This window comes from Pseudopipra pipra, chromosome 6 (genome assembly GCF_036250125.1).
Source record: "Pseudopipra pipra isolate bDixPip1 chromosome 6, bDixPip1.hap1, whole genome shotgun sequence".
Taxonomy (NCBI): Eukaryota; Metazoa; Chordata; class Aves; order Passeriformes; family Pipridae; genus Pseudopipra; species Pseudopipra pipra.
Genome location: NC_087554.1, coordinates 2543786 through 2571088, shown reverse-complemented (window position 1 = coordinate 2571088; position 27303 = coordinate 2543786). Strand labels below are relative to the sequence as shown.

The window sequence follows — 27303 nt, the reverse complement described above, 5'->3', positions numbered from 1 at the left end:
AATGAAAGAAAGGAGCCAGTGAGCACTGGAAAGTATTGCACAATTCTTGAACGGATTTTCTGTCACAATATCACATAATTGCTTGGTCACTTCTTGGATCTGCTTCCCTGGGCTGCTGATGTTGTCTTAGAAGGGGGAGGGGATGACTAGGTTTTTAATAACAAATCATAACCAAACCAGATTTATAAAATAACTAAAATAGTTCTTCCTTTCAGTTCCCCCTTTCCTTCAAATCCAGTTTAAAACAGAAAAGAGGTTTATGGTGGTTGTATTGACCAGACATGAAACAGCTGATGCCACTCAAATAGGAAGTTTTATAGACATTGTCATCAGATTCTTCTTCCAGTATTGCTGCCACAGCCACGGATCACAATGAGAATGATTTCAGCAGAAAGCAGTCAGAGGATGGACTCTTTGTACACCATCAGTTTATTTTGTCACTTACAAATTTAATGTTGCATCAAAAATACCAAGTGCAAAAACACTTCTCTCCTAAATTTTCACACCACTTGCACCCTATTAACAATATCTAATTAAAATAAGTCTTCCTGCTAGAGGAGCATCACATTCCTGCCTAGAAAGAACAATGGCTGTGGCATGGAGAAGTTACTTTGAGCAGAGAGAAAGCTTTGGGGCTGCGGAGAAAGCCCTGCAGATTTTAGTATAATGTGTAGTGTTCGAAGAAATTTTATTTCATCATAAAGATTAGCAGGCTGTGTAATTCAATTTAAAGCTGGTTGGCAGTGTTCTGTCTATTACAAAGCCTTTTTCTTTTCTTTTTTTTTTTTTTTTTAATAGCTGCTATTTTTTTTCTGTTGTATGTGACTACAGAATCTGGTAGACAGCAGGAATGATCTTTGGGTTCTGCACCTCCCACCCCCTTCCTCTTTTCAGTTCTGCATGTTAGAAAATATGTGAGATTACCTTAAATTGAGCTACAAAACAGTGTATCAGTGAGATTACCTTAATTTGAGCTACAAAACAGTATGTCAGTGAAATAGCATCCTGCATTTTTTGGGCTTGTATAAAATGGTTATTTTTCTTGTGGCCGAACAGCCACTGAGAGTGAAGATCTGCTAAAAATGTTTGATCAAGGGGGTTGAATCAAGCTTAAAACTCAAATGTTAGCATTTATTCACACTGCTGTGGACATTACTGTGCTGTGGAAAAGCAACATGCAGCAATTTATAGTAATGCAAGACTGGCAGACCTTTGTCTTACAGTAATTGCCTATACTAGGGGGTTAATAAATGTTCCAAGAATTACTGACTTCTTTTTTTGTTGAAGAAAAATAAATGGCTGCTTATTGCTGGCTATAACCATCCTGCATAGCTTGTTAATTAACCCTCTGGTTGCAGTGGGCTGAGGCTGAGTATTTGAGCTTGGGCAAATTCTTTATCAGAATGATGTGTCTTGGCACAAAAGGGCTGTGAAAGAAAGACCTGTGCAACTCCACTTCTCCCATCCACCCTCATCGTGCCTGTTATAGGAGAACTTGGGATCTTTACTGACTGTGTTTAGGGAGTATATTGATTTTGGAGGATGGGCATTGTATTTGTGGGCACTCTGATACCAGTGGTGGGGCGGAGAAGGGGAAGAGAAGCCCTTCTCCCAGAGCTAAAGGAACTTTGGCTTCCTTTGTCCTGCTTTGTCATCTGAGGCTGCCCACTCTGCTGCCTCGTCCTGTGACACCAGGCTGGTCTCAGCACTTGGCTGAGGGCTGGTTTGTGGTGGCCCTTCCACAGCTTTGGGAACGGAGTTTCTCAGGACTTGAGATGGCTTTGAGGCTCAGGTCACTTCAATGCCTCACTTCACTGAGCTGTTCTGGTCTCTTTTCTCATCCTGCACCCCAGCTGTGAGGTGACAGTCACCAAACCCTCACTGGCTATTGATGGTATGTTTAGTAGAGAAGGAACAAAGCAACACACCAGGGGACAGCAGTGCAAGGAGAGAGGCAAAAAGATGGAAAGCCAACACACAGGAGAACAAAATAACATCAAACTGGGGGTGGGATGGAGACTACAAAGGAAAGGAAGACAAATGAGAGCTCAGGGATGTAAAGTGCTGGAGATTCACCTGCTTTTTCCAGAGTTTCATTTCTTCTCAAGTTAATAATATTAAGGAATGAGAGCTCAGGAACACTCTGTACTTTGAATTTCCTGTAATTGTTGGTAAGTGAACCATAAAGACCTCAGAATTATGTACATCTTTTCTAATGAACCAGAAGCTTTCATATTACAGGCCAGGCTGGGTATCAGAGTGCAATAGCTCCTTCTCTCTTGAATGTTGCCATTAAAATTTTTTTGGTGTAAGCAGCCAACGCAGAGTTTTAGTTTAAAACAGAGCTGCAAATGATAAAAGATTACCTGCACGTCCTCACCTTTCCCTGAGCTGCTCTCCCCCATCCGTTACTCTGAAGGCTCCGCGCTCCCTAAGCAGCATTTGGCATTTGCCTTCACTGCTGAGAGATGAGCAGAAAAGCTGCAAGGCAGACACGAAGTTTGCTGCAGTTTTGTGCTGGAGATGTCTCCTGTGCGTGGCGGGGAAGGAATTCATCTCTTCCGTTCTCCTCTGTCCCTCCTGCAAGTTCCAACGGCCTCTGGGAATAAAATAATGCAGCTGTAGCCATACTCGTGGTCCTGAGAGTAAAGGTCCTGGACTGACATCCCCTCATAAACCCCAGTGAGAAGTAATTCACAGACCAGCACTGCAGGGAAAGCCACTCACCATTTGCTGTCTTGTAAATTATAATCCTGTGCCATTAGCTGGAGTGGGAAAGGAGGGGAGAGATTGCCTGAGCGAGACTGGCTGATCTGGGCTGCACTGGGACAGGGAGAAGGAAGAGCCACTGCTCTGGTGACTGACAGCTCTGGTTATCCATGCTAAAATGGGTCTGGCATTTGAGTGAGTTACTAGAGTGTGTACAGTTATAGTGGAAGCAATACAGCCATTCATAAACAACTGCTTCCGTGAAGCCAGCTGTAAAAACAATGATGCTTGCCTGGGAGGTGAGAGGGCAAAACCTTAGCAGAAAGGAGTATAAATAAGGAATAAATTGTTACCTTTGTCTAAGTGACTGAAATAGCTGTTCTCTGAAGGCTTGGTCTTAATGACCAGCTCTGATTAACTGGAGTTGTCACTTTATTCAGCAAAACTTAAAGTCTGCATATCATGCCTTTTTACAGCAGGTTTCTCATTCCAGTTTTGTTTTAAAGTCTAGAAATGGTGCCTAAAATGAATAAGTCAACAAGAGACTCCGCTCTGCAGAAAGCACACTAGATGCTTGCTCCAGCAATTAATGGTAGCATTTAATTACAGACAAATTAGGAGGTATTTCAGCACATGTTTTTCTCCACTGAAATTCAAAGATTTGGATTTTTTAAAAGCCTCAGTCTGAACTTGAACTGTCTGTTGTGAAGTCCTGGGGTGCTGTAACATAAATAATTTGGTAATTGAAATTCTGCAAAGCCAGTAGAAGAGAGGAGGTGGCAAGAACCAGTAGGAGGGGTAAGAGAAATCACTGGCACCAATGTCCATAGTTATCACTCTAAACCTTGATCAGGCTTAAAGCTTACTTCTCTCTCTTCTTTTTAATGTTTGGGGTTACTACATGTGCTTAAGAAGGTATCTGAGGCTGTGTGCCCTTCTGCTCAGGCAATTCTAGATGGCCAGGAGAAAACCTTGCACAAGAGGAATTCAGTTCCTTGTAATAACATGATACAGCTGGAGTGATTTGGTTGTCTCTTTTAGTAGCTAAGAAACCTCTCTGTGAGCTGAGTTATTAAAAGGAATTTCCTTACAGGGCTCAGGAGATTCTTGGTATCCAAGTTCATCTTGAAAGACTATAATGGAATGTTTAGTTTTATTTATAACAATAAATTTAAACATGGGATTCAGAAAATAATACTGGAGGTTCCGAAAGATCTGCCTGAATATTTTAGTTGACTGTAATTTCTGTTGGTGTTCTCTGTGCACTTTCTTTTTGTGTTTTATCCTCCATAAACATTTCAGAAGAGAACCGTGGAGGTGGTTCTGAAACACAGCACATAGTGCTATCAAATGGATATTGGACTCTGGAAGTGGAGTTTGGTTCAGATTTTAAATTTCTCCTCTTCCAACTTAGAAAAGGAAGAAACAATTCCCAACAAACATCAGCACTGCCACCTGAAAATATGTTTAAAAACACCTTTGAATATCAAACTTGCTTCTTATACTTTAATGTTTACAAGTAAAAGCACAAACCCTGATCACAAGGTAAAATTTCAAAAGCAGCTAATTGCTTTAGCACACTGGAGAATGTTACATTCTCAGAGTTCTTAAAAAGCTGTAGTCCTGCTTTTAGGCAGCAGTTCATGCTTTTAAAACCTTTGGGATATTTAAAAAGAATTTTATCTCATTTCTCTTTTTCCTTTCAGTTTATTTTCCTTGTGATTATTCTTGCTATCCCTGCTTATTTTCCCTCTTGTTATGGAAATTTATCCATGTTACATTAGTATTGATAGTTGGTTAATATGAACCTCAGTAGGGTTTGTAGTTTACCAACAATATACTCAAAAATCATAGTTTTAAAGGAAGGTTTTCAGTTAGATGTATAAAATCAAGAAGTTATGTAAAATATAATGTATCATAGAAGGAAAATAGTTTTTGTAAGTTTCTCATTTATGTATTTTGAGATTTTTTTTTTTTGTTCATCAGAAATGCTCTGAATTCCTTCCTGAGATAGAGAAAAAAGGAGACAGTCAGAGAGATGATTTTTCAGAAATGCTGACTGGGCTCTACCAGGTTGTGAGACAGAGGAAGGTGTGTACCTACTGCTTTGTGCATTTGTAAGCCTCAGAGACTTTCATTTAAAAATGAGAAAACAAATAATGGGAACAAGTTCAAAGATGAGAGAAACAGGAGAATGTGTTGGTGATTTCTACATGTCTTTCCTGGCTGGTGTATTTATTTGTTCACATTAAGATAGGTGGATAGGTGTGGGAAGAATCCTGATAGAGGTGTGTTTGTCAGTCCTGTAGACAGAAGAGGAAGGTCTGCTGCTCATATAAAGGTCTCTGTCAATAAGGTAGAAGAATTTGGGGCAGAATCTAGATCTGGGTCCTTCATTAATACTTCTTATTTCCTTCAGTAAGTAGTGAAGAATTCATAGCAAGATTTTTTTCTCTTAAATAAAGATTTTGCTTTGCCTGAAACATCTTGTCCTTAGCAGTCCCTGGCCTTTTGCTGTGTGAAAATACATGAAAATACCAAGACATTGTCTGTGATAATTATGATTAGCTTAATTACTTTCTGTATAATTGTTTCTCAAGATGACCTCCTTTTTGATGGCTTTTATTCATTTATTTTAAGGGGAAAAAAAGACTTAATTGGAATTGTAAATTACAGAGACAAAGGGTATGTTATGGGAAGTAGGTCCAGATCTGTCTGTGTCAGGCAGTGGCTGTAGGTTTTTATATTCCTAAGATTCATGGAGAAAAATAATTTAAACTGATACAGTATGTGTGTGCCCAAGGTAATATCAACAACCAATATATTATTTCAAAATCTGGTGAATTCATTTATGGAGGATTAGTTTATATAGTGTGGGGGACTCTGAAAAGAAAATAGAATTGTGTATTGATGCCTTTAGAAATATTATTTGAGGGCAATAAAATGTTCCCTGAAATTCCCTCCTGAGTGGAGGAAATGGAGTTTGTTTGCAGTAATTGCATTTTCCAGCATTTGCTTTTGCGCTTTCCAATATGAGTTAAGCCAATTGGAACCTGTGATTTTGGTTTGCTTATTGGCAAAAGTACCATGTAAATTGATCTGTGATGCATTTATAGAGAATGCTTCGAAAATTCTGAAATGGAGATGGCTTTCTCTTATTAGATTTAGATAGTATTAGGGTTCATTTTTATATTTTAGCCTAATGTAATAGTAACCAAAAATGTTCCTTTTCAATTTAGTCTAAATTAAGTTCAAGGAGAACATTTCGACTTAGCCCCACTGGCACTGTGAAGGCAGAGTTTATGTTCTCGGCCTTGGTATTTGAAGTTCAAGATTGGGAGCCATTTGAAACCACACAGTGTGCTGAAATTGGTGTAAAACTTTTCAGCCCTGGCACATTAAAGTCTTGATTGCAAGAGAATAGATAAAGTTCTGTTAGGTAAACCAGAACATGTTTCTCTATATTTACAGTATAAGTGCACTACAGACCCTAAACTACAGGGGGGTTAGATGCAAATGTCCCCATAAATGTAAATATGGAGTTTCGAGGAACACCCTTCAGCTCTGCCAGACAAAAGATGTTCTTGCCTGAAAATCTCCTTTTATTTTTTAAAGTGAACACCAGTTCCCTTAAAGGATCTCTTTAAAAGGGCTCACAGCACCAGCACAGCCATGGTAGTCCTGTAGGTATGGCTTTGCTGTGGGAGAGAGGACAGTAGCAGGAGCTACCATTAATGCAAGATGCACTTATAAAAATGAAGGGGACAAACAAGGCTATTGCAAATTCCAGGGAGGTTGGGGTTCTCAGAATTTGCTGAATTTAAAGGGAAACTTCACAGCTGTCAGCTCTTTTGATTTTAGGTTAGGTGATTTCTTTTTTTTTCCTCTTGAAAGCTTCATCTTTTAGGTTGCATAATTAAAAGCCTGAAAAGAAAGCCTTTCCAGGGACTAGCAAGCAATCTGTGCTGCTTGTGTTTCAGATTTCATAATTTTAAAGTCAATTTGGGGGACTTTTTACACCTAAAGTTGGCAGTGCTGTGAGCTGCAAAATCTGGAGGCTTTTTTTTGGTTTGTTTTTGAGGTTAGACTAAATGAAACCTTCAGATTCTGTTTCAAAACAAAGAAATCTCATGCATTAATTGTTAAAACTTTAGTGAAGCTTTCCGCGTTTCAAGAAAAAATATTTCAATAACAGTAGCCCCGTGAAATTTAAAAACAACCTGGAGATCAAAACCCAGCACAGGTTACGTCAGAATAATCCTTAAGGAAGCCGTGGAACACCGAAGTGAAACAAAAGCTTGTCACTTATGTCATGCTGCATTTTCCCTTTTAGCAGACAGGAGAAGGATATTAATCACAAACAGTTACATTAGAATAATGTTATGGTTGAGACATAAATACATAAAAGCAAGGAATTGTTACCCATGTCAGAGCGTCGTTCAGTCAGACCCGAGTGGGTCCTGCGGGGTTCGTGCTGCACGCGGCGATGTTTTGGCCCAGCGCTGTGCAAAATTTACTACATTTACCTACAGAAGAGAGAATGAGTGGAAACCCTTGGTCTTGGGTACCGCTGGTGCTGCAGCATCAGACTTCTCTGAAGTGCCCGTGCAGGTGAAGCAGCACCTGTGCCCGAGGTCCCTGGGAGAGGAGCCCGTTCCCTGCAGCACCGAGGCGGCGTTCGCTCAGTCCTTCCTTGCTTTCATGGGTTTATGGCTCGACCCTGGCGTTATTGTAACGTAGTTTTTTGTGTTTAATGTTTCTCAGACTTGGTTTTCCATTGCCAGCATGGAAGAAATCCTAATGCATGAGTTTCAGAGGAGAAGGTAGCAGACTCTGAACCTGCTGTGTGGCTCGATCCGCAAGTGTGAGTATTAACGCTGGAGCTGTCAGGCCTTGTGAAAATTAATGAAGCCTGACGGTTACAGAGGGAAAGGTCAGAGGCAGAGCTTGCACTTACCTAACATTTCTGTTTTGTTGCGTCTAACAGCGTTTTCAACAAAGGGGAGCTTTAATGTACAAGCTTCAGATTTATCACAGGAATTTAAGGGTCTCAGCCTTTGCTTCTCCCTGTGCTGTGGTCTGATGTTTTCTTTGCATAAAGGCAAAACAGTTAAATTTTCATTCATCTTCTCCTCTTGCTGTGTTGCTTGTGTGTATTTTGCCTTTATTTCTACTTCTCCAAAATTTCATTTTGGAGGGGAAAAAAAAAAGGCATCTGAACTGATGGTGGAGTACTTTCCACTTGGAAGATTTTGAGAGATCTTGTACTTCAGTCCTTTGTACTATTTTAGAAACATGTTCTGGTTTTGTGCATGTTCTGTCTTTTATTTGCCCGCTTTTTTTTGTTTCTAATTGTTTCATTGTGTAGGTTTCTACAGACACACAGAGAGCTAAAATGCTTAGAAATTCATGGGTTACATTTTCAGCCAGTATGTTGGTTGACATCAGTTTTAGCTGTTCCATCGAGGACTTTTTGTGAGGGCTGATTTGATTAAAACAGCCAGCATACTTTCACAGTTGTTGGTCAGTCTCATCCTAGAAAAGATATCGAGTTTTTTCCTACCCAGTTTTAGATCTTGGTATTTAGATTGGATCGTTGGTGAGATCAGTCCGGCTTATTATGTGAAAGCTTGACTCTGTGCAACTGTACTTACACAAAGTCATTTGCTGCTGCCATGGGAGAAATCAGAGCTTTGAGATATTCTGTTTTCTTTTTGAAAAGGAGCTTCTGTGTGTTGTGACTGTGCTAACCATGGCCCTGAGATGCTATGGGCTTTCCATGAGAATTCTCTGTGTGAAGAGTTACAGAGCTGCTGACCAGTGTCGGGCTGGGCCCATTGGTAGGCAGCTGGGCTGGACAACTGCTGCCAGCCTGTGCTCCTGTGGGGACTGGAATTCCATGGGAACAATGCCAAATCTGCTCCTTCAAGTGTTTATCCCTGGACATGTATGGTGTTGGTTATAGGGTGAATGCTCCATGACCAGTTGTGCACTGTTGAAGCATATATGATACACCATAAACTTGACATGATTCACCAGCACACACATCTTTTATACAGATTTCTCTCTTTTTGAAGGGACTAGGATTTGTACTTCAAGCTTTCTCAGCCTGTTTCTCAGCATATGGCCAAAGGGTTTATGAGGCTATGAAATGGGCATGAAAAAGGCTTCGTGTTTCATGGAAGTGTTGTGTGGTTTGAATAGTTAATGCATGCATATGCATATTCAGAGCTTCACATCAAAAGCACTTGCATATCATTTGTGTGTAAATACAGGTTTCTACCGCTATACAGACAGCTAGTATCACATTATTTCATATTCCCCTACTTCCCTGTGGGGTTTGCAGGTAACAGTAGTCAAAAAATAATGTGATTTTCTATTTTTATAGGGACTCAGCAGTTAACGTTCGCTGCCAGTCAGACTCCTTTTCATGTCTGGCAGCTCCACAGAACTTGGGTTGTGTGACTAAATTGTACTCATATGAAGCATGCCTTTAAAATGGGAATGGCTGTTCAACAGATTAAGGACTCCTAGGATCCAAGTACTTAAGGTGAACTTTAAAAAAACCCCCACTGAATCACCTACTTTTATAGGTTAAAAAAACCCCACAGCCCCCCAAGCTTCCCCCCTCATCCCATGTAATAGATATATTTAAAGTCAGTCTGTTGTTCAGCTGACACTTTGAGTAGTGTAAGTGGCTGCAGCCAGCAATAGAACTCCTGCCTTACCAGCATTCACACCCTTTGCTTTTTTTGCTACATTGGTTTTCATCTGGATCAGTTTTCTGATCCACTCCATTCTGTGGCCACCAAATCCTTGTGTTGACAAAGAGTAAAGGTGAACACTTGGGGGCAAAGGTACTTGGGACTGTTGCTTGAGGGTTGACTCGTTAGACAAGAAGTCACAGAAATTTTCTGAGACTCCCAGATTAATATATTTACTGTAAACAATTCCTTTTTTACTGTTCACAGTTAACTATCTTTGCCTTTATTTGAGCAGGAGCAATATTGACCTTTTTGGCTTCCAGAAGAGAACAACTTGGCTAATTGCAGTATTTTCTTGATCAATGGTTGCATTGTGCCCTTGCTTGTGCTGCTGAGGGCAGATGTTGGGTGAGATGTTGCTCATCTTACCCAAAATGATAGATATATTTTGAAGAAGCACACATACACACCCTGTGTGTGTATATACACATAAATATACTGGGGTTCAAATACTCTAGTATAGCTAACTCTACTTCACAGACTTAGTGCCCTGATCGTTTTTAGTAGTTGTAATTTTAGCCTTTTGATCTCACCTGTTAAGCATTTAAGTATTTTAAATAAACTCAGTTATTATGCTGAGAGTTGATATTTGGGTTTTCTGAAGTGCTTGTCCCAGCAAAGAAATCAAACTTTTTATAGTTTGGAAAAGGAGTCTTCGCAGTAAAAATTAGAATGAATTATATTACCAATGCATGATGGAAGATTTGATAGTTAGGAAATTAGACTAATAAAACCCAAATGTAGCTAACAAAGATTTAGTGAAGGAAAATGAGGAAATGCCCTTCAGCCTGTGTGTTGTTCTGTACAGGCAACACTGATGTAGATATGCAGAGATTAATCTGGTCAAGATGAAACTAAATTACCATGGAGTAGGAGATTTTTGAATATGACTCTTTATGCTTCCATGTTAAACACAAGGTCAACAGGTTATAGACAAAGGGCAGATCTGCCAAAAGAAAACACACCAAAATATTTCATAAAAAGTATTAGAGAGAATGGATGTTGTGCACTGTCACAACACGTCTCAAGAAGGAAGAACATGAATGTGATGAATAAATGAGGTAATCTTATTGCAGGTAATTTATTACTGTGATTAGTGCTATATAGTCTTTCCTCGGGGTAGAGGGAAGAAATGGATGAGATTTCCTCTTGCTGCTGCCCTTCCTTTGCATGGGCCTGGCTTTTGGTGTGTTTGCCTTTTGGTGAGTGGTGTTGCTCCTTAATGACTCCTGAGCCAGCACCAGAAAGCCAGAGCAAAGAAATACTGTTTGGTTTCCCTACTGAAATCAGGTGCTTAAATGACATCTACAATATTACATTTACACGTTTTAATAATTACTGATGCCACCATTAGTTTGTTTCTCTGTGCCCTGTGTGTCTTCAAAGTAAGCCCTTATTTTTAAAATGTCAAGAGAAAAAAAAGTTGACTTCAAGCAAAAATGTTCCAGGCTTAATTGGACATAATATCAGCAAAATGTGCTGGTTTTCAAGTCTATCAAAATAAATGAGAGAAAGTGTAAAGCTCGGACATGTATCCAGTAAGATGAAAAGTTTTCTCTGCTAAAACAGGCAAATCTTGATAACTTGGCAGATACCTGAATTTAACTGCTCCATCCTACTTCTCTGATAATATTATCACATCTAGTTTGTTTGGGGAGATTGATAGTTATGACAAGTGTATCAAATTTCATGCTGGTGGTATCTTTTATGTTTCCTGGGAGAGAAGAAAATAGCAATTCTATCTTGTGCCCAGGAGTCACAGAGAGCAGGAATTGTAGGTACCTGCCACATCGAGTTTTTAAATAAAAATGAATTGCAGAGCTGCACGTAGCACAGATGGGGAAGAGGAGGGAAGAGGGAAAAGAGTGAGGCAAAACCTGTAGAGGAGCATTTATTGCATCTCCCCAGATTTTATTCTAAAGCAGCACTGCAGAGAGTTAAGTGTATGTACAAACTGTATTTTGTTCAGATGTGAGGTGTCTGTGAAAAAGTCTGCATGATTCTTTCAGGGGATTTGTATCTTTTTGGTTTTCTATCCAGAATTAACTAATTTTGCTAAAATAATATTTGTATACATACCTTGTGTAATTCCTGTTTCTGTGCTGTAAATATTGAAAAGCAGAGGGTTTTGGCTGGTTCCCTGTGAGTCTTATTTATGGGAAGGTTAATCTTGTTATATATACTTGCAGCTTTACTTTGAAACTTACTTTAAAAAACCCCAAACAGTTTTAAAAGTTAAAAGGCAAGTTTTTAAACTAGCAAGGCCTCTTCTATTCAAGAGAACTGTATTCACAAGAAATGTGTGACATCTGATTTTGTCTTCCTTGGGACAGATGTTGTGAGTCCCCAAGGTGGAAGATGGACCCATAGATTTCCACATATATTTTGCTGCCTTTATGGAAAAAAACCCAAGACAAACCCCTCAAAAAACCAGCACGACAAACCCAACCTTTTCTAAATGATTATTAGGAGTAAACACCAAAATCAATGATTTGGTATGAGACTGGGAAATCAAGCTTATGGTGAAGGCAGTAGAAGTTAGCTTTGATGCAAAGTTAGGTGCGATTTTTGGCAAGTCACAATGGGACAGATTTTGTAAAAGAACCTAACTTCTGTGAAGACATCACAGTATGGGACTATATTTTTAAGGGAGCTCAGTAACCAGTATGTTTATTTGGAAAACCTGGCAGTGATTGCTGGTACCAAGTGCTTGAAAATCTGTTTCTGAACTCCAACAATCTGGCTCTGTGGGCATGAGCCTCCTTCCAAACTGTGGTATCAGTTGCCCTGCACTGAGGTGAGCAAAGCTGCATTCTTTACCTCTGACTCTCATGGTAAATGAATTAACCACATTTCCTTTTTCCTGCTGTGTTGTATTTGGCTGTTTTATGGTTTCTTCTACTCGTGTACGTCTTACAGAAACGAGATGCTGCTTTAACATAATAGCAATAATAATAATATGAAAGTACATTGGAAATGAATTGATGCTTTGGAGGACAGACTAGGTGTGGAATAAATGCCACTGGAACACAAATTAATCCAAATAACGGCATACTCTAAAAAAACAACAGCACCAGCAGTCTAATTCAGTACCTTCAGGACACACTGGTGAGGTATCCTGTGGGCTCTGGTCACCTGCCCACTGGGACAGCCACCTATCTCACTGCAGGGCACTCCTGGGGACAGGGACTGGGGGCTGCTGACCCTGACCCAGTCCCACGTCAGATTTTAGGCGAATCTTAATTCAGCAGTGGTGGTTTATGCCACCGTTGGAGCTGGTTTGTTGCCTACCAGCTTGTTTTGTTTAACTCTGCAGTTGCAGGCCCTTTATTATGACATTGCTTTGTGTGACGTTCCTTTACATTTTAACACAGTTCCATTCAGTGCAGGAGAAGCAGCTTTAAAGCCTTGTGCTCAACATGGAGGTGCAACACAGATCTCGGGTGTTTGGTTCTGTCACTGCTGGCTGTCTGCTTATTGTGCCGGCATTCCTGGTGTGGGAGGAAAATGTGCTAATTAAGTCCTCTTTTTTGTTATTTCAGGAAACCTACCATATGAATATAAAATAGTGATTGCTGGGAATCATGAACTGACATTTGATAAGGAATTCATGGCAGACCTTGTTAAACAAGATTACTACCGCTTTCCCTCTGTGTCCAAATTGAAACCAGAGGACTTTGACAATGTTCAGTCACTCCTGACAAATAGTATTTACTTACAAGATTCAGAGGTAACAGTTAAAGGATTCCGAATATATGGTGCCCCGTGGTAAGTCTCAATTTAAACTTTCTTTGCTGTTTATTACTTGAACCACAGCAGGAATTGTTCCTGTTGAACATGCATGAAGCTGCTTTGTTGCATTGCCCTGCAGAACAGTATCAAACTTGGCTGTAAACCACCCTGAAATAGTTTCTTTTTTTTTTCTCCTTTTTTTTTTTTTTGTGTGTGTGTGTATAAATAATCTCTATTTAGCCATGTGTGTGAAATAAGACAAAAGGAACTGTGACTATTCCTACCTGCTGAATGGACTCAATGCCCACCCTGTGCTCGTGGATTTAACTGCAGTGGCATCTGAGTATGTATTAGGGAAGCTCCATTATATTCTGTGCTGTTGGGGTATTTATGTCTACTATGCTAATAGATTAGTGTGGTAGAATTTAACTCCCACACAGCACAAGGTACAAGGCAGCAGGTGCTTTTAAGCCCTATTTTTTGATCAGTTCCAGGCATTGTTTTCTTTTCCTTGTAAAGTTGTGATAGCAAAATTTCAAGCCAGTTTTGGTGTCATTCCATCCATGTGTCAAGCATGTCATGCAGGAAAAAATTGCTGTCCCATTTTGTACTAAGGAGATTCTTCCTTGTGTTTTCTACATGCCATTTAACTGTGATGCCTGACATCTTTCTGTGTAGTCTTGGGTAGCACTTGTTTAAAATTCTCATGCTAACAACAGCCACAGTCCTTTCAGGCTTTACCAGAAACCTGAACTTGAGTGATGGTGATAATCATTCTGCTGCTTGGCATTCTCAATTGTCAGCTGAATTACTGAGATGCTAATTTATGCACACCTATAAGAAGGGTTTATTATAAGCTTATAACTTATTTTTGATGTCAGCCTTGCTTTAAAGGTGAAAGCAGGAGAGGAAGGAGGAATGACAGGAGTTGAACCAAGAAATGGGGCAAACCTATACATATATTAGAAATTTTCCCTTTCATCTCATCTCTGTTGTCTTGGCCTGCAGATTCATGTAACACAACACACATTGATGCTTCTGACAGTGCTTTTTTCTGGTCATATTGTGTGCATTAGTGCTGGCTAGAAAACTGATCTAGCTCTGTGTCTCACATTCTTGACTTGAGCTACTAATTTTTTAATTTAAGTTGTAGCCTTTAGCTAGTAGTTTAAATCAGCCTGACACTGGTTAGCTAAAAAAAAAAAAGTAATGCTCTAAATCCTGCATTATCAGCAAATTGGGAAAGATGATCTTAATTCAGGTTAAGAATCATCTCCTCAAGACATTTTGAAGTAATTTTTTTTTTTTTTGGTAATATCAGCACAGAAGGCAGGGCACATAAGGCCTTGGGTAGAGTGAGGTGGATTTGAGGCTTGCTGCAAGGTAAGGAGCTGAGGAGGGTTAGGTGCTAAGATTAAGAGTGTTCAGCCTCTTTTGTATGTATGTCTCAGACTCAGAGGGCTTCTGCAGCCATCCAGTGATTAGGAAGTGTAGGCATCTTTTAAAATTTATTTGGGTCAGATTTACCTGAACTCAGCTTGCTTACAGCACTGCTGGAGAGATCTGGAGAACGCAGAATCCCCGTCTGGGGAAGAGAGAGTTTGGTATTCTGAAATGGAGAACTGTGTGACATGCCTTTACATTTACATTTATATGCACAGGCAATATGTAGTGCTCTTTTTTGTCCTCTTTTGCTTCCCAAATCTACAATGGAAATCTGTCACCCTTTTGCCTCCAGCTGCATTTAGAAGTTCTTTCAATTTGCAGGTGTACACATGGATTTAGAATGTTTGTTCTGAAATATTAAGGGACATCGCATCAAGGTACTGAGTTGTTTTAGCCGTAAAAAGTGAATGGCATATGCATTCTGACCTAGTCATGGAAGACAAACCTGAATTATTCTTTCCTATAATCCATTGATAACTGGATTTTTCTGATTAGTGATGCATGACAAATGCAGCTAGATTGCTGGAAATGCACACTGAGCTCCAACCAAGTGCGGATTTCTCTCTCGAAGGATGTTTCGTTTGTGTTCAGCTGTGAAAAACTGTTGTCAAAGCATGTTTTGAGCAACTGTTGGTGTGGAATTGAGGCTACTGTTTTCATCAGAGCTGTTTAGATCAATCAGCCAGTTTGTGTTCAGACCATAAAGATGTAGTATTGTCTATACATTCTCTCTCCTTTTTTTCTTTTTTTTTTTAAAATAATGATGGTTCCTAGAAAATGTGAAAATTCAACCAGATTTTTGCATTTTAGCTGGTGTTTGAGAGGCAGGAAAAGTCACATCAGGTATTAGAAAAACCTGCTCTAATTCTATTCTGTGCCTGGAAACTGAGATAGAATGATCAGACAAGCCTGTTAGCACTTCTTAAATTTTATTCTCTTTCCCCTCCAATCACATCTCTCCCTACTTCTATACATCTTCAGACAACCCCAAAGGAAGAGAATTTGTGGGGGTTTGTGTGTATTTATGGGCTCCTTACCTCAATTAGTTCTGTCACAGAAATGGAACACTGGTCATTAACCCAGAAGATGCACCAACCCTAAAACGGGATAAGTTGGCGTGTTCAATTTATGTGCAGTTTTGTAAGTATTTCCAGAGGGGGAAAAAAAAAATTCTCATTTGCTGATAAAGCTACTGGTTTTAATTTAAAAAAGAGGGATCAAACCAAGAATAACAGATGTGATTCTGGAGGTTTCAGCCTGTCAGGGGTTTCTAAGAAGTAATTGCCAGAGTACTGGGAAGGCTGGCTATAAGTAATCTATCTAGAAAATGTAAATTGCCAACTCAGTGTAACTACAGAAAAGAAATATCAGTCCATATTCATTACATGTTATTACTCGTGGTACATCTGAAAGCTTTCTAAAGACCTCAGAGAATTCAAGTAGTGCCTCCTAACTTACAATTTAGCAGAATTTGTGTGTAAAAAATAACTTACAATACACGGGAGCTTTCATGTGTATTTGCAATTGGAATGTGCAGTGGTGCATAACAACAGCCTCTAAGGAGCAGAAAATTTGAATTTAGCCCTATGGTTCTGAGAGTATTTAATGGCATTAGCTGGAAGGAAGTTGAAAAGAAGAGTATCAGCCCCTAAAAGAGAAAAGTGCCAGGGTGGGACATAAATCGCATTCAGAGCTCTGTTCATTTTCAGAGGTGAAAAATGTAACTGACATTTTCACACCTTAAATAGGAGATTCTTTGATGTACCTTGAAGGAGCAAAATGGCTGAAGATTTTCCATTTGGTCTATAGATAACAATCCACAAAAACATTCCCCTCCTTTCTCTTCCTTCTGACTTTGTGCTATGAACCTGCCTTGTTTGGTGGGGAAATAATTGATAGTTTATGCAGTCAAAACTCTTAAAGATTCCAACGCAAATATTTTCTTCTTGGGAAATTTGAGATTGAGGCTACTTATTAAACAGGACAAAAAAATACAAACAGTGATGGATATATGAAAATTTAAATTTTAAAATTGCCTTTGTGAAGTAAGTGTGAGCACAAGTCATACTGATGTATCTGTGAAAGAGTAAGGAGAGACAGTCTGTTTTTACTGCAGCTTCGGGTGCTGAATATGCATAAGTGAATAAGTTTTATTTAAATTCAAATGTTATTTTAAAATATGTCTGAGTTTTTTAGATTATATTTGAAATTGTTCATCCATGCTAAGCACTGAATTCACTATAGTATGCTGTAGACATTTGGATACAAATATTCTCACAATGTCTGTTTTCTAATGAAGCTTTAAAAGCATTCAAACCACCAGAGAACTGCAGTTAACTGGAGCCAGAATTTGTTTAAACCACATTTTGACAGAAACAATTGTTCAGGGAGAGTGTTTTTCGCTGTTTTATTTTGTTCTGTTGATCAGCTCTACAGGTAGCTTTTTTTTTTTTTTTGATTGTTTGAAAGAGAAAAATAGTTAAAAAGAAAAAGTATTCCGATGAAGTTTATTTTGTGTGCAGAGAAATTTATAGCAGTTAATTTTATGAATAATCAGGCAATAGGCTTATTTGTGGATTTTAAATTCTGTTATGCATAAAAATGTCAAAAAAATGTCAAAAGCTGTAAGTATAAAATAATCTCTCTAATAAAACAATACTTTACATAATTTTTAGCTACGAAAATATATAAGCAAATGTCACCCATATCTAGCAGAAAGAAAAGTAAAGCTAAATATCTGGGACTTTCAGGCTATATATTTGTTTAGATAACTGTAGCTAGATGTATTTTTGAGGGAAAAATGTGTAGTATAAAAGCTAATTCAATATAAATCAATGCATGTTAATGGTTAACGGAATCAGCTTTATGGGAATAACTGAAAAGCACCACAAAGGTAAGAGATGACAATCGATTATTTAAATAATGACTGAAATCTGTGATTTGCATCATTGTGATGAAAATCAATTCATCCTGAATGGAGCTGGGAGTAAAGCTCTTCCCTCCTGACAGGAACAGCAGCATTGTTCAGCAATATCCTGCACGTTTGTCAAGTTGTAGCTTGTTCAGGTCTCAAGAACAGAAGCACAAAGCTGGCCTCCCAGTTGCTTTTAATGAATACTAGTGGGTTTTTCCTATGTCCAAGAATTTGATCTGTAGGGTGATCCAGAGGTCAAGAACAAACGGCTCACTATCACTCACCTCTGCGAAGCCAAGGCTTTCATTTGCTTTTTTTAGTAACTCTAGAGGAAGTGCCTTAACTCTTTTTCAGAAGCAAAATTTTAATTGGCATAGATAATGCAACCTTAAGAAAGTCGAGACAGCTTCAGCCATCTCCTTTAAAAACAATGTTTTGTGCGGTCTTTTCCTTTTCTTTTTAGACCTGTGTTAAGTTTGGGAGTCTCATCAAATGGTTTTACATCAGTTTGAAATTAATTTTCTTACTCTGTTTCTTTCTCCGCTTCATTTGCAGTCATATTTTAGTAGCTCTAAGTTAGTACCTCTGCCTTGTTCTGATCAGTGTTTTCAGACCCTCAGTTTATCCTGTCAGAAAAGTGTCAGAGGTGTTTTTTTTTTTTCTTTCCAATTATAAGTTTTGTAATGCATCATGGATTTTGCTGACAGTCTTCAAGTTCTTGAAATAGCAAGCAAATTAACAGCAGATATTGAGCGTGAGGACTGGAAAACCAATTGGCAACTCACATGATGGGATTCAGATACACCGATGGGTTGGAATGGATCTCATTTCTTTTATTTTCATAGTCTTAGTTGGCAATTAGCTTGTGCCTAAAAAAAGAAGGAATAGAAATCAGACTACTCAGCAATAAAGTTCTTCTTTGCTATTTAGTAGAGAGGAAACCAGGGGAGACTGGACAGGGCTGTTGGTGTTGTACCAGTTTTTCAGGAATTCTGGCTTTCATGCACTGGAAGTCAGCAACTGAGAAAATTATTGGCAAAGACTGAAGTCTCCTGTCTGTATGTTAAACAAACACACCACCACTGCAGTGTGGTTGTGTTTAAAGGTGCAGGCTTCTGTTTCATTTTTCTTGGCATTTGTCCTCCAGGTCTCTCTATTTAGGATTGAAGAATGAATTCCCCCCCCGGTGTAGAATTGCAGTGGTTTGTTTACATTTTTTGCCTTGATAGGAATGTCACTGATTTTAATTTGGTCTCCTTGATATCAGATTCACTTCCAAGTAAAAAATTGTCCTGTTTACTTTCCTTTTTTCTTCTTCTTATTTTTTTTAAATTAATGTTTGTAATTTTAAATATATTAGCTCATAGGTAATTTTTAATACTGTGATGCAAGCCTCTCCTAGCTAATTCTTTGGAAAGCTCTGTATCCTGCACAGATCATGAAGTCTTAACCTTTACTTCAGGCTTGACTTCAGCAGAAATAAGAACTTTAGAGTATTCATTACTAATGTAACACACAAACTGCGCCTGTTAGTGGGAGGAATTCTAGCCAGTTAAAACAGACACAAAATGGTGGCTCTCCTAACTCGTTCTAATCTTTCCTACAGTGGAAACAAGGAATTTGAATTCCTTCAGAGCAGTACCGAACAAATGATTGTGGGAATCTGCTCTGGCTCTCTAATTCCTGCTCCGTTTTCCTGGAGTTCAGTAGGTGCTGGGCAAAAAAGCAGAGGCAGGATGAGTGTGAGCTGTGGTGTTTTGGGGCTGATTATGGTGGTCTCCTGCTCGTAGGTTGAAGTGTGATTTACTCAGCAACAAGGTCATTTCGATACCCAAGCTGTGCATACAAAACTCAAAAGTTGGGCTTATACTTGTAGTTTTGCTTTGGTTTTGTGTGTTTTTACTTGCCAGCTCTTCAGGAACAAGGAATTTTTGCTTTCCTTCTGCTGAACGCTGGAATAACAGAGTGATCACTGTGGCATTTGTGTGCGTGGAGCAGACTGAAAGCATTCACACCCAGCCAGGAGTTAGGAATGGTAGGGATTAGCTAGAATACTACAAAACTCCTGAAATTTTCAAATTAACCCAAATGTGGAGATAGGCTGTTCTGTACAGGGTTGGACTCAGTGCTGTGTGTTGATGCTCGCTTGAATAAATTCTTCTGTGCAGCTTCTGCACTTCAGGACTCCTGTTTTTCCATTTCCTTCCACCTGCATGTGCACCATACCTCTTTGTGGTGGCCTAGTACAGAAGGGAAGAAAGACAAAGCTGAAAATACCATGCTGTTAAGGTTAACTGAAAAATTACTTCGCTCTAGGACAACCACCTTCCCAGTAGCAGAGTGGAGGAGTAAGAGAGGGGCTTCAGTTTTGACGAGCTGACATCAGGATGGATTTTGCATTGGATGGTGCTCTTCAGGCCTCATTACTTTCTTTGCTTCATTTCCCCTATGCCCTAAGCACGAAGAATTAGGGAGCAGGTGGATGCTTTGAGTGACAGGCAAAGAGCCTGTTGGAGGATGGGTGGGTGGGTGCAAGCCAGGGCCTGGCTGCTGGAGCACAGAGCAGGAGGAGGTTCAGGGCTCTCTGGAGGAGCTGGTGAGCCAGAGCAACCAGGACTCCAGTGAGGAACTGTCACAGCAGGACTTTGCTGTATGGGTAGGGAGATTATGTGAGGGCTGTGTCTCTGGAAGGGTGAGGACCATCCACTGTGTGTTGGGTCTGGCTGAGATGCAGTTCATTTTCCATACAGCAGCCCTCACAGTGCTGTGCTCTGCACTGGTAGCTGGAAAGGTGCTGATAACACACCGCAGTGTTTTGGCTACTGCTGAGCGGAGCTGGCACAGCATCAGCACAATTTTCTCCAACATTTCAGCCCCAGTCAGTTGGCTGGGTGTGGGCAAGATCCTGGGAAGGGCCACAGCTAAGCCAGCTGACCCAGACTGACCAGAGGGATGTTCCATACCATATGTGGTCAGCTCAGATACAAAAGTTAAGAAAAGGAGGAGGGGGACTTTTGTAATTTACAACATTTGCCCTGCTTCCTGGGAGGTGGCTGAACATCACTTGCTGGTGGGAAGTAGAGAATAGTTATTTTTTCCCCTCTGTGCTTATGGTGCGTGCACACACTTTTTCTTTTGCTTTATTAAACTGCCTTATCTCAACTTACAAGTAATTTTCCATCTTTTTCTGTCCCCTGTCCATCTGAGAAGGGGGACTGATAGAGCAGCTCGGTGGGCACCTGGTGCATGAACATGTGTGTTTGTTTCCAGCAGGATATTGAGATCAAACAACACATCAATGCATTTGTTGGGGAGTTAGCAGCAGTGCTGCCAGTTTAAAGTGCATTGATCATTTCTAAGTCAGGGGTTGACCCTGAGTGAGAAGAGAGTACACAGGCTGATACCTTCACAGGGCGAGTGTCAAGCCACACTGGGAAAATGTTGTGAAACTGCCCCACTTCAGCACCTAAGGGTGCCAACTGTGGGACCTGGCTGGTTTCACTGACTCTGTGAGATGGATAATAAGCTTGGATTAAATTATATAATTATCAGTTGCGTACAGATGTGCATATTTTCAGCTTTGCAGGGTTAATTGGAAAAAGAAGGATGCTTCCAAGTGCCTTTACAAGGTGCGGTGAAATGACTGAGATTGGGGTGGAGGGGTGACAGGGAAGAAGGTGGTTGTGCTTGTCTTGGGTACTGTCAGGGAAACAGATGTAGTCTACAGGTGCTTTGCTTCACAGTTCATCTATTCAGGACAAACAGGAAAAAAGGTGGAAGAACTTAAATCAGTTCAGGTAGGGTTGGCAATAAAGCTCATGTGATGTGATGGTGATAAAATGCAGTAGAAAGGGAGAAGCAATTATATTTGAAAAGCTGGATTTTGTTTTAATCCAAAAGTAAGTCAAATAGTAAGTGACTAGATTTTGTTAGCTCCCAGTGAAGGGAAGGTTTTCTTACGACTGACTTCAAGATGATTTGGGTGGTATTTATCTAATACTTATTGATCAGAATGCTAACTTTACCTTGATATGTGTATAAAATGCTTAAAGTAATTCACAGAGGCTATGAAATAAAGCAAAAATTGCACATGCACTTCAAATAAGAGACCACTGATCGTGAATCTGAGCATAAACATAAAGGTCAAGAGTGACAACTGCATTCATCAGATTTTCATGAGAATCTGTTCAGTAGAATAGATCTGGCACCTCATTTCAGAGGTGGTCAACACTCACGGATTCAGCTGAAAATCACTGAGACTTTTGGGTATTCATAACCACCACTAAAATGCTCAGATTCTGGTCTATATTATGGTTTGTGTACATCTAAAATGTGAGGGTTGCTGACATTTCTAACTCTGCTAGTTAAATAGAAAAGTCTCAATGTTGCTGAGAGCCATGTTTGTGTATGTGCACGCAGAGAAGGCTTTAGCAGTGGTTTACAGGCAGGAAGATGCCAACAGCTTATCACTGTGCCTTCACAGCTGTGCCAGAGTTGCACACACCCTCGAGCAAGTACAGAAGGCCTCACAAGCCACAACGCCCTCCTGCCTCCTCTGTTAATTTTGCACAGACAAGGACATCATTTTTACAGTCTGTGTGCACAGTGTACATGGGAGAAGGCATTGGGAGTTACTCCACTCTGTGTTCTTCAGCACGTTAAATGAACACTAAACACAGTACTCCTTAATAGATGTGCAGCTTAGCTGTTTGTCTTACATGCTGACACGTGTCTTGTGCTTGGAAACCCTGTGCCTATGGCTGCTTTGACAAAGGAAATCACGCTGCCTCGAAAACGATCTTGCGATGATTTGAAATCATCTGACAACTGTGCCATCGTAATTCTTTTTGCAAGTAATGTGAGAACTTGAGTATTGTATTTGCAGATCTGCCAGCCAGTCTCTCCTCTGCTTCTAGAGAGCTCTCTCCTTCAGTTTTGCTGCTTTGGCAGCATTTGCAGGATGGGTAGAGCTGACAAGAAGGTTGTGTGGTCTGGTTCTTCAAAAAGCCAGTTTCTTTCTGTGCATAGGTGAATCAGTGTGTTTTACTGAAAAAAAGCTGATATTTGCAGCTGCTAAGTGTATTACTCTCTTGAGTCAGGTTTATGGGTTTGTACCTTGGGAATATATTTACAGATTGTGTCTTGCCTCAAACTTTATATAAGGAAGCTTTATGTAAGAAAGAAGACTGTCTTTCAGTCTCCTTTTCCTGGCACAGATTTTAATGCATCTTGTTTTCAAAACTGGGAATGTAATAAACTTCAAGAAAGGTGTTCTCTTTAACACCTCTCTGGGTGTTCCATCTGGGCTGCTTGGGACACTTCCATGGCCTGCACTGCAAGGAAAAGGAGGAGCAAGGAAAACTGAGTGCTAGTCTGAAAGCTGTAGTCCTAAAGTGTTCCTAATTTTAATATGGATACACTGTAATTTCCAGGGTTATGGGTGCCTGAATTTGGTTTTTCGGTTCTTAGTAGGTTTGTCTCCCTCTTCTGTTTATGAATATAACAAAAGTTTTGTATTTCTTGATAAACGTGTAAAGTGCCATTTTAAGGGAGATTGTCTTCCATTGCCTAGCCTGAGGATCCTTTTTTATAAATTCCTAGATTTATACAGTTCAAGAGCTTATGTTCTTGTATGTATAGCATTGGCAGAGGTGGAACTTTTGGAAAAGCTAGGAATTTTTATATATATATATATATATACATTTAATATATAAACAAAGTAGAAATCACTCTGCAAATGTTTAATGTGTTTGTAGATAAAAAGATACTCTCTCTCATAAAATAAGAAATCCATCCTTCCTGAAGTCAGAAGGACTTCAGTTCATTCAGGATTTTGGAGAGCAGATTGCACGTGTTTAATGAAGAGCTGGCTCTGGGTGATACCTGCAGTTGTTCTTGAACTTTGAAGCAGGTACAGGCACAGCATTTTGTGTTGCCATTATCTTGCCTACATTCTGTTATGGCCCATCAAAATGAATACTTTCAAAAGCAGAGAAGGAATTTTCCTCAGAGGCATGAAAAGGTTCCATCATTTTCCACACGGAACTTGTGCAGGCACTGCACGTAGTTCAGGCACAACTTTAAATCGTTGCTGAACAATTAGGTAATGAAAAAGTGTACATTATTTTGCATTTCATTTCAAAGGGATTTATTTGTAGGACTTATCTCTGGCTGAGTACCTTTTTCTCAAGCAGTGGAATCCTGCTCAGGACCAGCAAAATCTGCTGGCTGGGATGGTGCAGCAGGAGCAGCAGCACATCTCCTGGCAGGGTCAGATGGGGTATGTGGGATTTCTGCTGGGTTGTAGCATCCACTACCATATTGCTGTGTTTTGAGTAACAGTCATTCATTATGTTCCAATGTTGTATTTGCTGATCCACATAGGTATAACTGAAAAGGATGGTTCCTGCAAACTTTAACATCACCTAATACCAACAGAAACTTAAGTGGTACTGAAAGAATGATATGAAAGTGTGATTTGTTTCAGAGAAGGTTTTTGCTGTTGTTGTTTTGTGAATTTTGGAGATAAAATATTCAGAGATACAGAGACCTATTGTCCGTCTGGAAATGAGCTGCTTTAGCCCAGAAGAGCGAGACCTCACCTTAAGGATGTGTCTTTAGCTGATAATTACTAGCAGTCAATCTGCCTGGAATGCACACCTTTTCTTATTTATATTCCAGTCCTGTAACCTTCCCTATTCTCTTGTGCCTTTGTTCTATTAATCTACAAAACAGGGCTCGACTTGTGATTAGTCCTCAGAGGTTGTTTCTATTAATCAGGCTGCAAAACAGGCCTACTTGGATGTTCTGTTGCAAGTGCCTTAATGTGCTTTCCTCATCAGCCCACAGCACAGAGCTGCTGGGGTTGTCTTAAATGGCAGTGAAATCAGTGAGGTGTCTGCTGCACTTTCTTTGTGTTTACATCTTGATTGTGTTGCTGTGGGGTGGGGAAAATACACAGAGGAAAATAATTGCAGTCCTGTAGAAAATGGCTGAAGTAAGTGACATTTGTGGCTTCGTGTTTGATAGAGAGCGAATGTGCAGCTGCAGGACGGGTCCTGTCGCAGCAGAACCGCTGGTTACCTGCGTTCTGAATGTGAAGAACCTCCCCATCTTTAAATATCTGGACTAAAATTCAAGCTCTGCTCATAGATGGGGCTAAGTTTTAAACTCTTTTTAGGATTTTGAAGATAAGTCTATCCCCATAACGTTCAGAGGGTCACTTAAGATAGTGCATATTTTCCTGCAGTAAGTAGAAAGCCAGGCGTAGTTCTGCTGATGGGAATATAACAAAAGAATAATCTAAGAGTTGGTTTAATAGAAACAAAAAAAAAACCCCACAAACTGAACTGTTCTGTAACACTTCAATTATTAGAACTTATAATAAAATTTGAACAATAAACAGCATGTGTAGTGAGAAAATAATGTAGTTTCACTAAAGAAGAAATTGCTAACTATAAAAGTGTAATGATTTATGCTTCTAATTAAATACAGTATTTCTTCCCTGTAGGAGGAAAGCATGTATTTTAAAATGCATCGAAAGAAACAAACCAGACCCCCAGTTATTTTTTTTCTGTATTGTTCCTTTGGCTTTATTTTTATTTTTTAAAAAGTTTTTGTTATGTTGATGGTGTATCTCTTTGCCAGCTCAATAAAGTCTGTCACTGAACTAAAGAACTCAGGCTGCTGGCTGGAAAAAAACGCTGGCCTCAAGGCAGCAGGGTTTGTCTCAGCTGCTCTGCTCGCCTCTCACTGTGGTCATGTCCATTTTTCCTGTACTCCCCATAGCACAGGCAATAATTTCTCTAGTGCACAAGCTGAAATGACCAGCCTTTGCAAAACTGGCCCAGTCTGGATGTCCAGCAGCATCTGCACCTGAATTCTTGTTGGCTGCGCTCAGAACTGGTCCCGTACGGTTTCGTGCCGTCGTCTGGCTGCCGGTTTGAAAGGCTCTGTGCTGCCTCCCCCCCCAGCTACAAACTGCTTGGTTAGGCTGTGGTTTGTCCAGTCTGACCTTTTGTGGCCTAAAGAGCAGATTTAAGTGGTGGCATGACGCCTCCCTCCCTTGACCACAGAGTGGTTGTGCTGGATCGCTGCCAGGATCCGGATGCAAACAGCCAAGGGAGCGGCTCATGCTGCTTGTTCCACAGCAGTTCAGGAGAAGGGGTTCCCAAACGTGTTGTGCCTTGTGAATTCACCATGCCCATCCTTTACTGGGTGTGGGGAACTGGGATTTTGGTGTAGCACCACCTTCTCCCTGCAGCAAACCCGAGGTGTTGCAGAGGGGTGACCAGCAGAAGGTGTCATGCAGTAAAGCCATTGTCCAGAGACTTCCAGCACAGTAATAACAGTCACTTAAACAAATTAGTAATAGTCTGTACAGTCCAAGGTGATTTTTTTTTTTTCCAATTCTAGCCATAGTCGGAAAACACTGTTTCAAAGCCCCCACTGTGAAATTTTACATATATTGTTCTTAATAGGAATACAAGAGAAATAGGTACTGTAGCGTGGTTTTCTCTAGTCTGCTTTGGGTAATTTCATTTTCACCAGCTATTTCTACTGTTCAATTTTTTTTCTTTCTTCTTCTCGTCCCTCCTTACCATTTCCCCAATTATCAGAGAAATCAGTCTTCCTGCATTGATTCATTTCGACCAGAGTCTGGAAGGCACAGGGAATCAAATTAACTAATATTTTACTTTTGCATGTGATTAATGCTAATGCTTACAAAGAAGAAAATACTTTACTGTGATTTAATTTTCATTCTCTGGTTGATTTCCAGTGATTTAATTTTGCAGAGGGTTGTCTCTCTGCTTATTGTCTTTTAAGGAATCATTGGAGTTAGAGATAGAAAAGACCCATTAAATCATTTTGCTATTGCAGGATTGTCTCCTACACTGTATTTTTTAATATTATGCCCAGTTTTAATGAATGAAGAAAAAATAGTTTCAGTTAATTCTTCCTGAGGTTGTTCCTTGGTGTAGTGTAGGTGTTGCTAATGGGACCTATATTCTGCTTATATGCTTTCTATGTTTATTTAAATAAAAAAAAATATGCAAATTGTGCCATGCTTGCTGAAATGAACCTAAAGATTTCTTGTACCTTCATGATGTTTTTTTGTACTTTTCCAGCCCTGTGTCAGCCACTTTATACACTCAGTCTTTTGTAATCCTTTCAGATTTTTCTCTTTCCCTCTTTGCTGTTTCTGATGAGGTGGTTTATATTCCTGGGTACTGGGTTTTGGTTGGTTGGTTTTCTGGGTTGGCTTTTTTTTTTTTTTTTTTTTTTTTAAATTTTCACAGAGGCTTAGGACCAAACTGCAGAATTCTGCAGTATGTTGAGGGGAGATACTTGGCTGGTTGGAACACTGATGGTGACTGCATGTTCCACTGCCTCTGCAGGAACTCCAGGCTTGCATCACGCTACAATGTCGTGATCCATCCACGTGTGCAGCCCAGAAAATTTTATTCTTTTCCTCATTCATATTGCAAGTTCATACACAAATCACTGACAGCTGCTGCCCCTGGGTCTCTTGTTTTTGCTTCACGGGTTTTGAGTTTCTTCCTCTCACTGCTTATTTATGTTTTTTAATTCTCCTCAGATGTATTAGCCTGCATTTTTTTTCAGAAGGAATCCCCTTTTCTTACTTATCTCAGTGTTTCTAATCTCATTTTGCATAATTTCTTTCCCCACTGTCATGTTTATAACACTTCTCACTATATTGAAATCTGTGAATTTAAT

The 27303-nt window shown here is 39.8% G+C and overlaps 1 protein-coding gene and 1 long non-coding RNA gene across 3 annotated transcripts in view; one reads left to right on the top strand and one right to left on the bottom strand.

The window, feature by feature from the left end:
* MPPED2 (metallophosphoesterase domain containing 2) overlaps positions 1-27303 on the top strand; it is a 114329-nt gene that overhangs the window by 53323 nt on the left and 33703 nt on the right. For both annotated transcript variants that reach the window (XM_064656988.1, XM_064656989.1), the window contains one exon: positions 13016-13241. In XM_064656988.1, the coding sequence (XP_064513058.1) occupies positions 13016-13241 (226 nt within the window). The remainder of the gene's footprint in view (positions 1-13015; positions 13242-27303) is intronic.
* Positions 411-7618, bottom strand: LOC135415371 (uncharacterized). The gene is made up of 2 exons (XR_010431111.1): positions 7132-7618; positions 411-2599 (listed from the first exon to the last, which is right to left on the bottom strand). It is a non-coding gene; the product is annotated as an uncharacterized LOC135415371 (long non-coding RNA).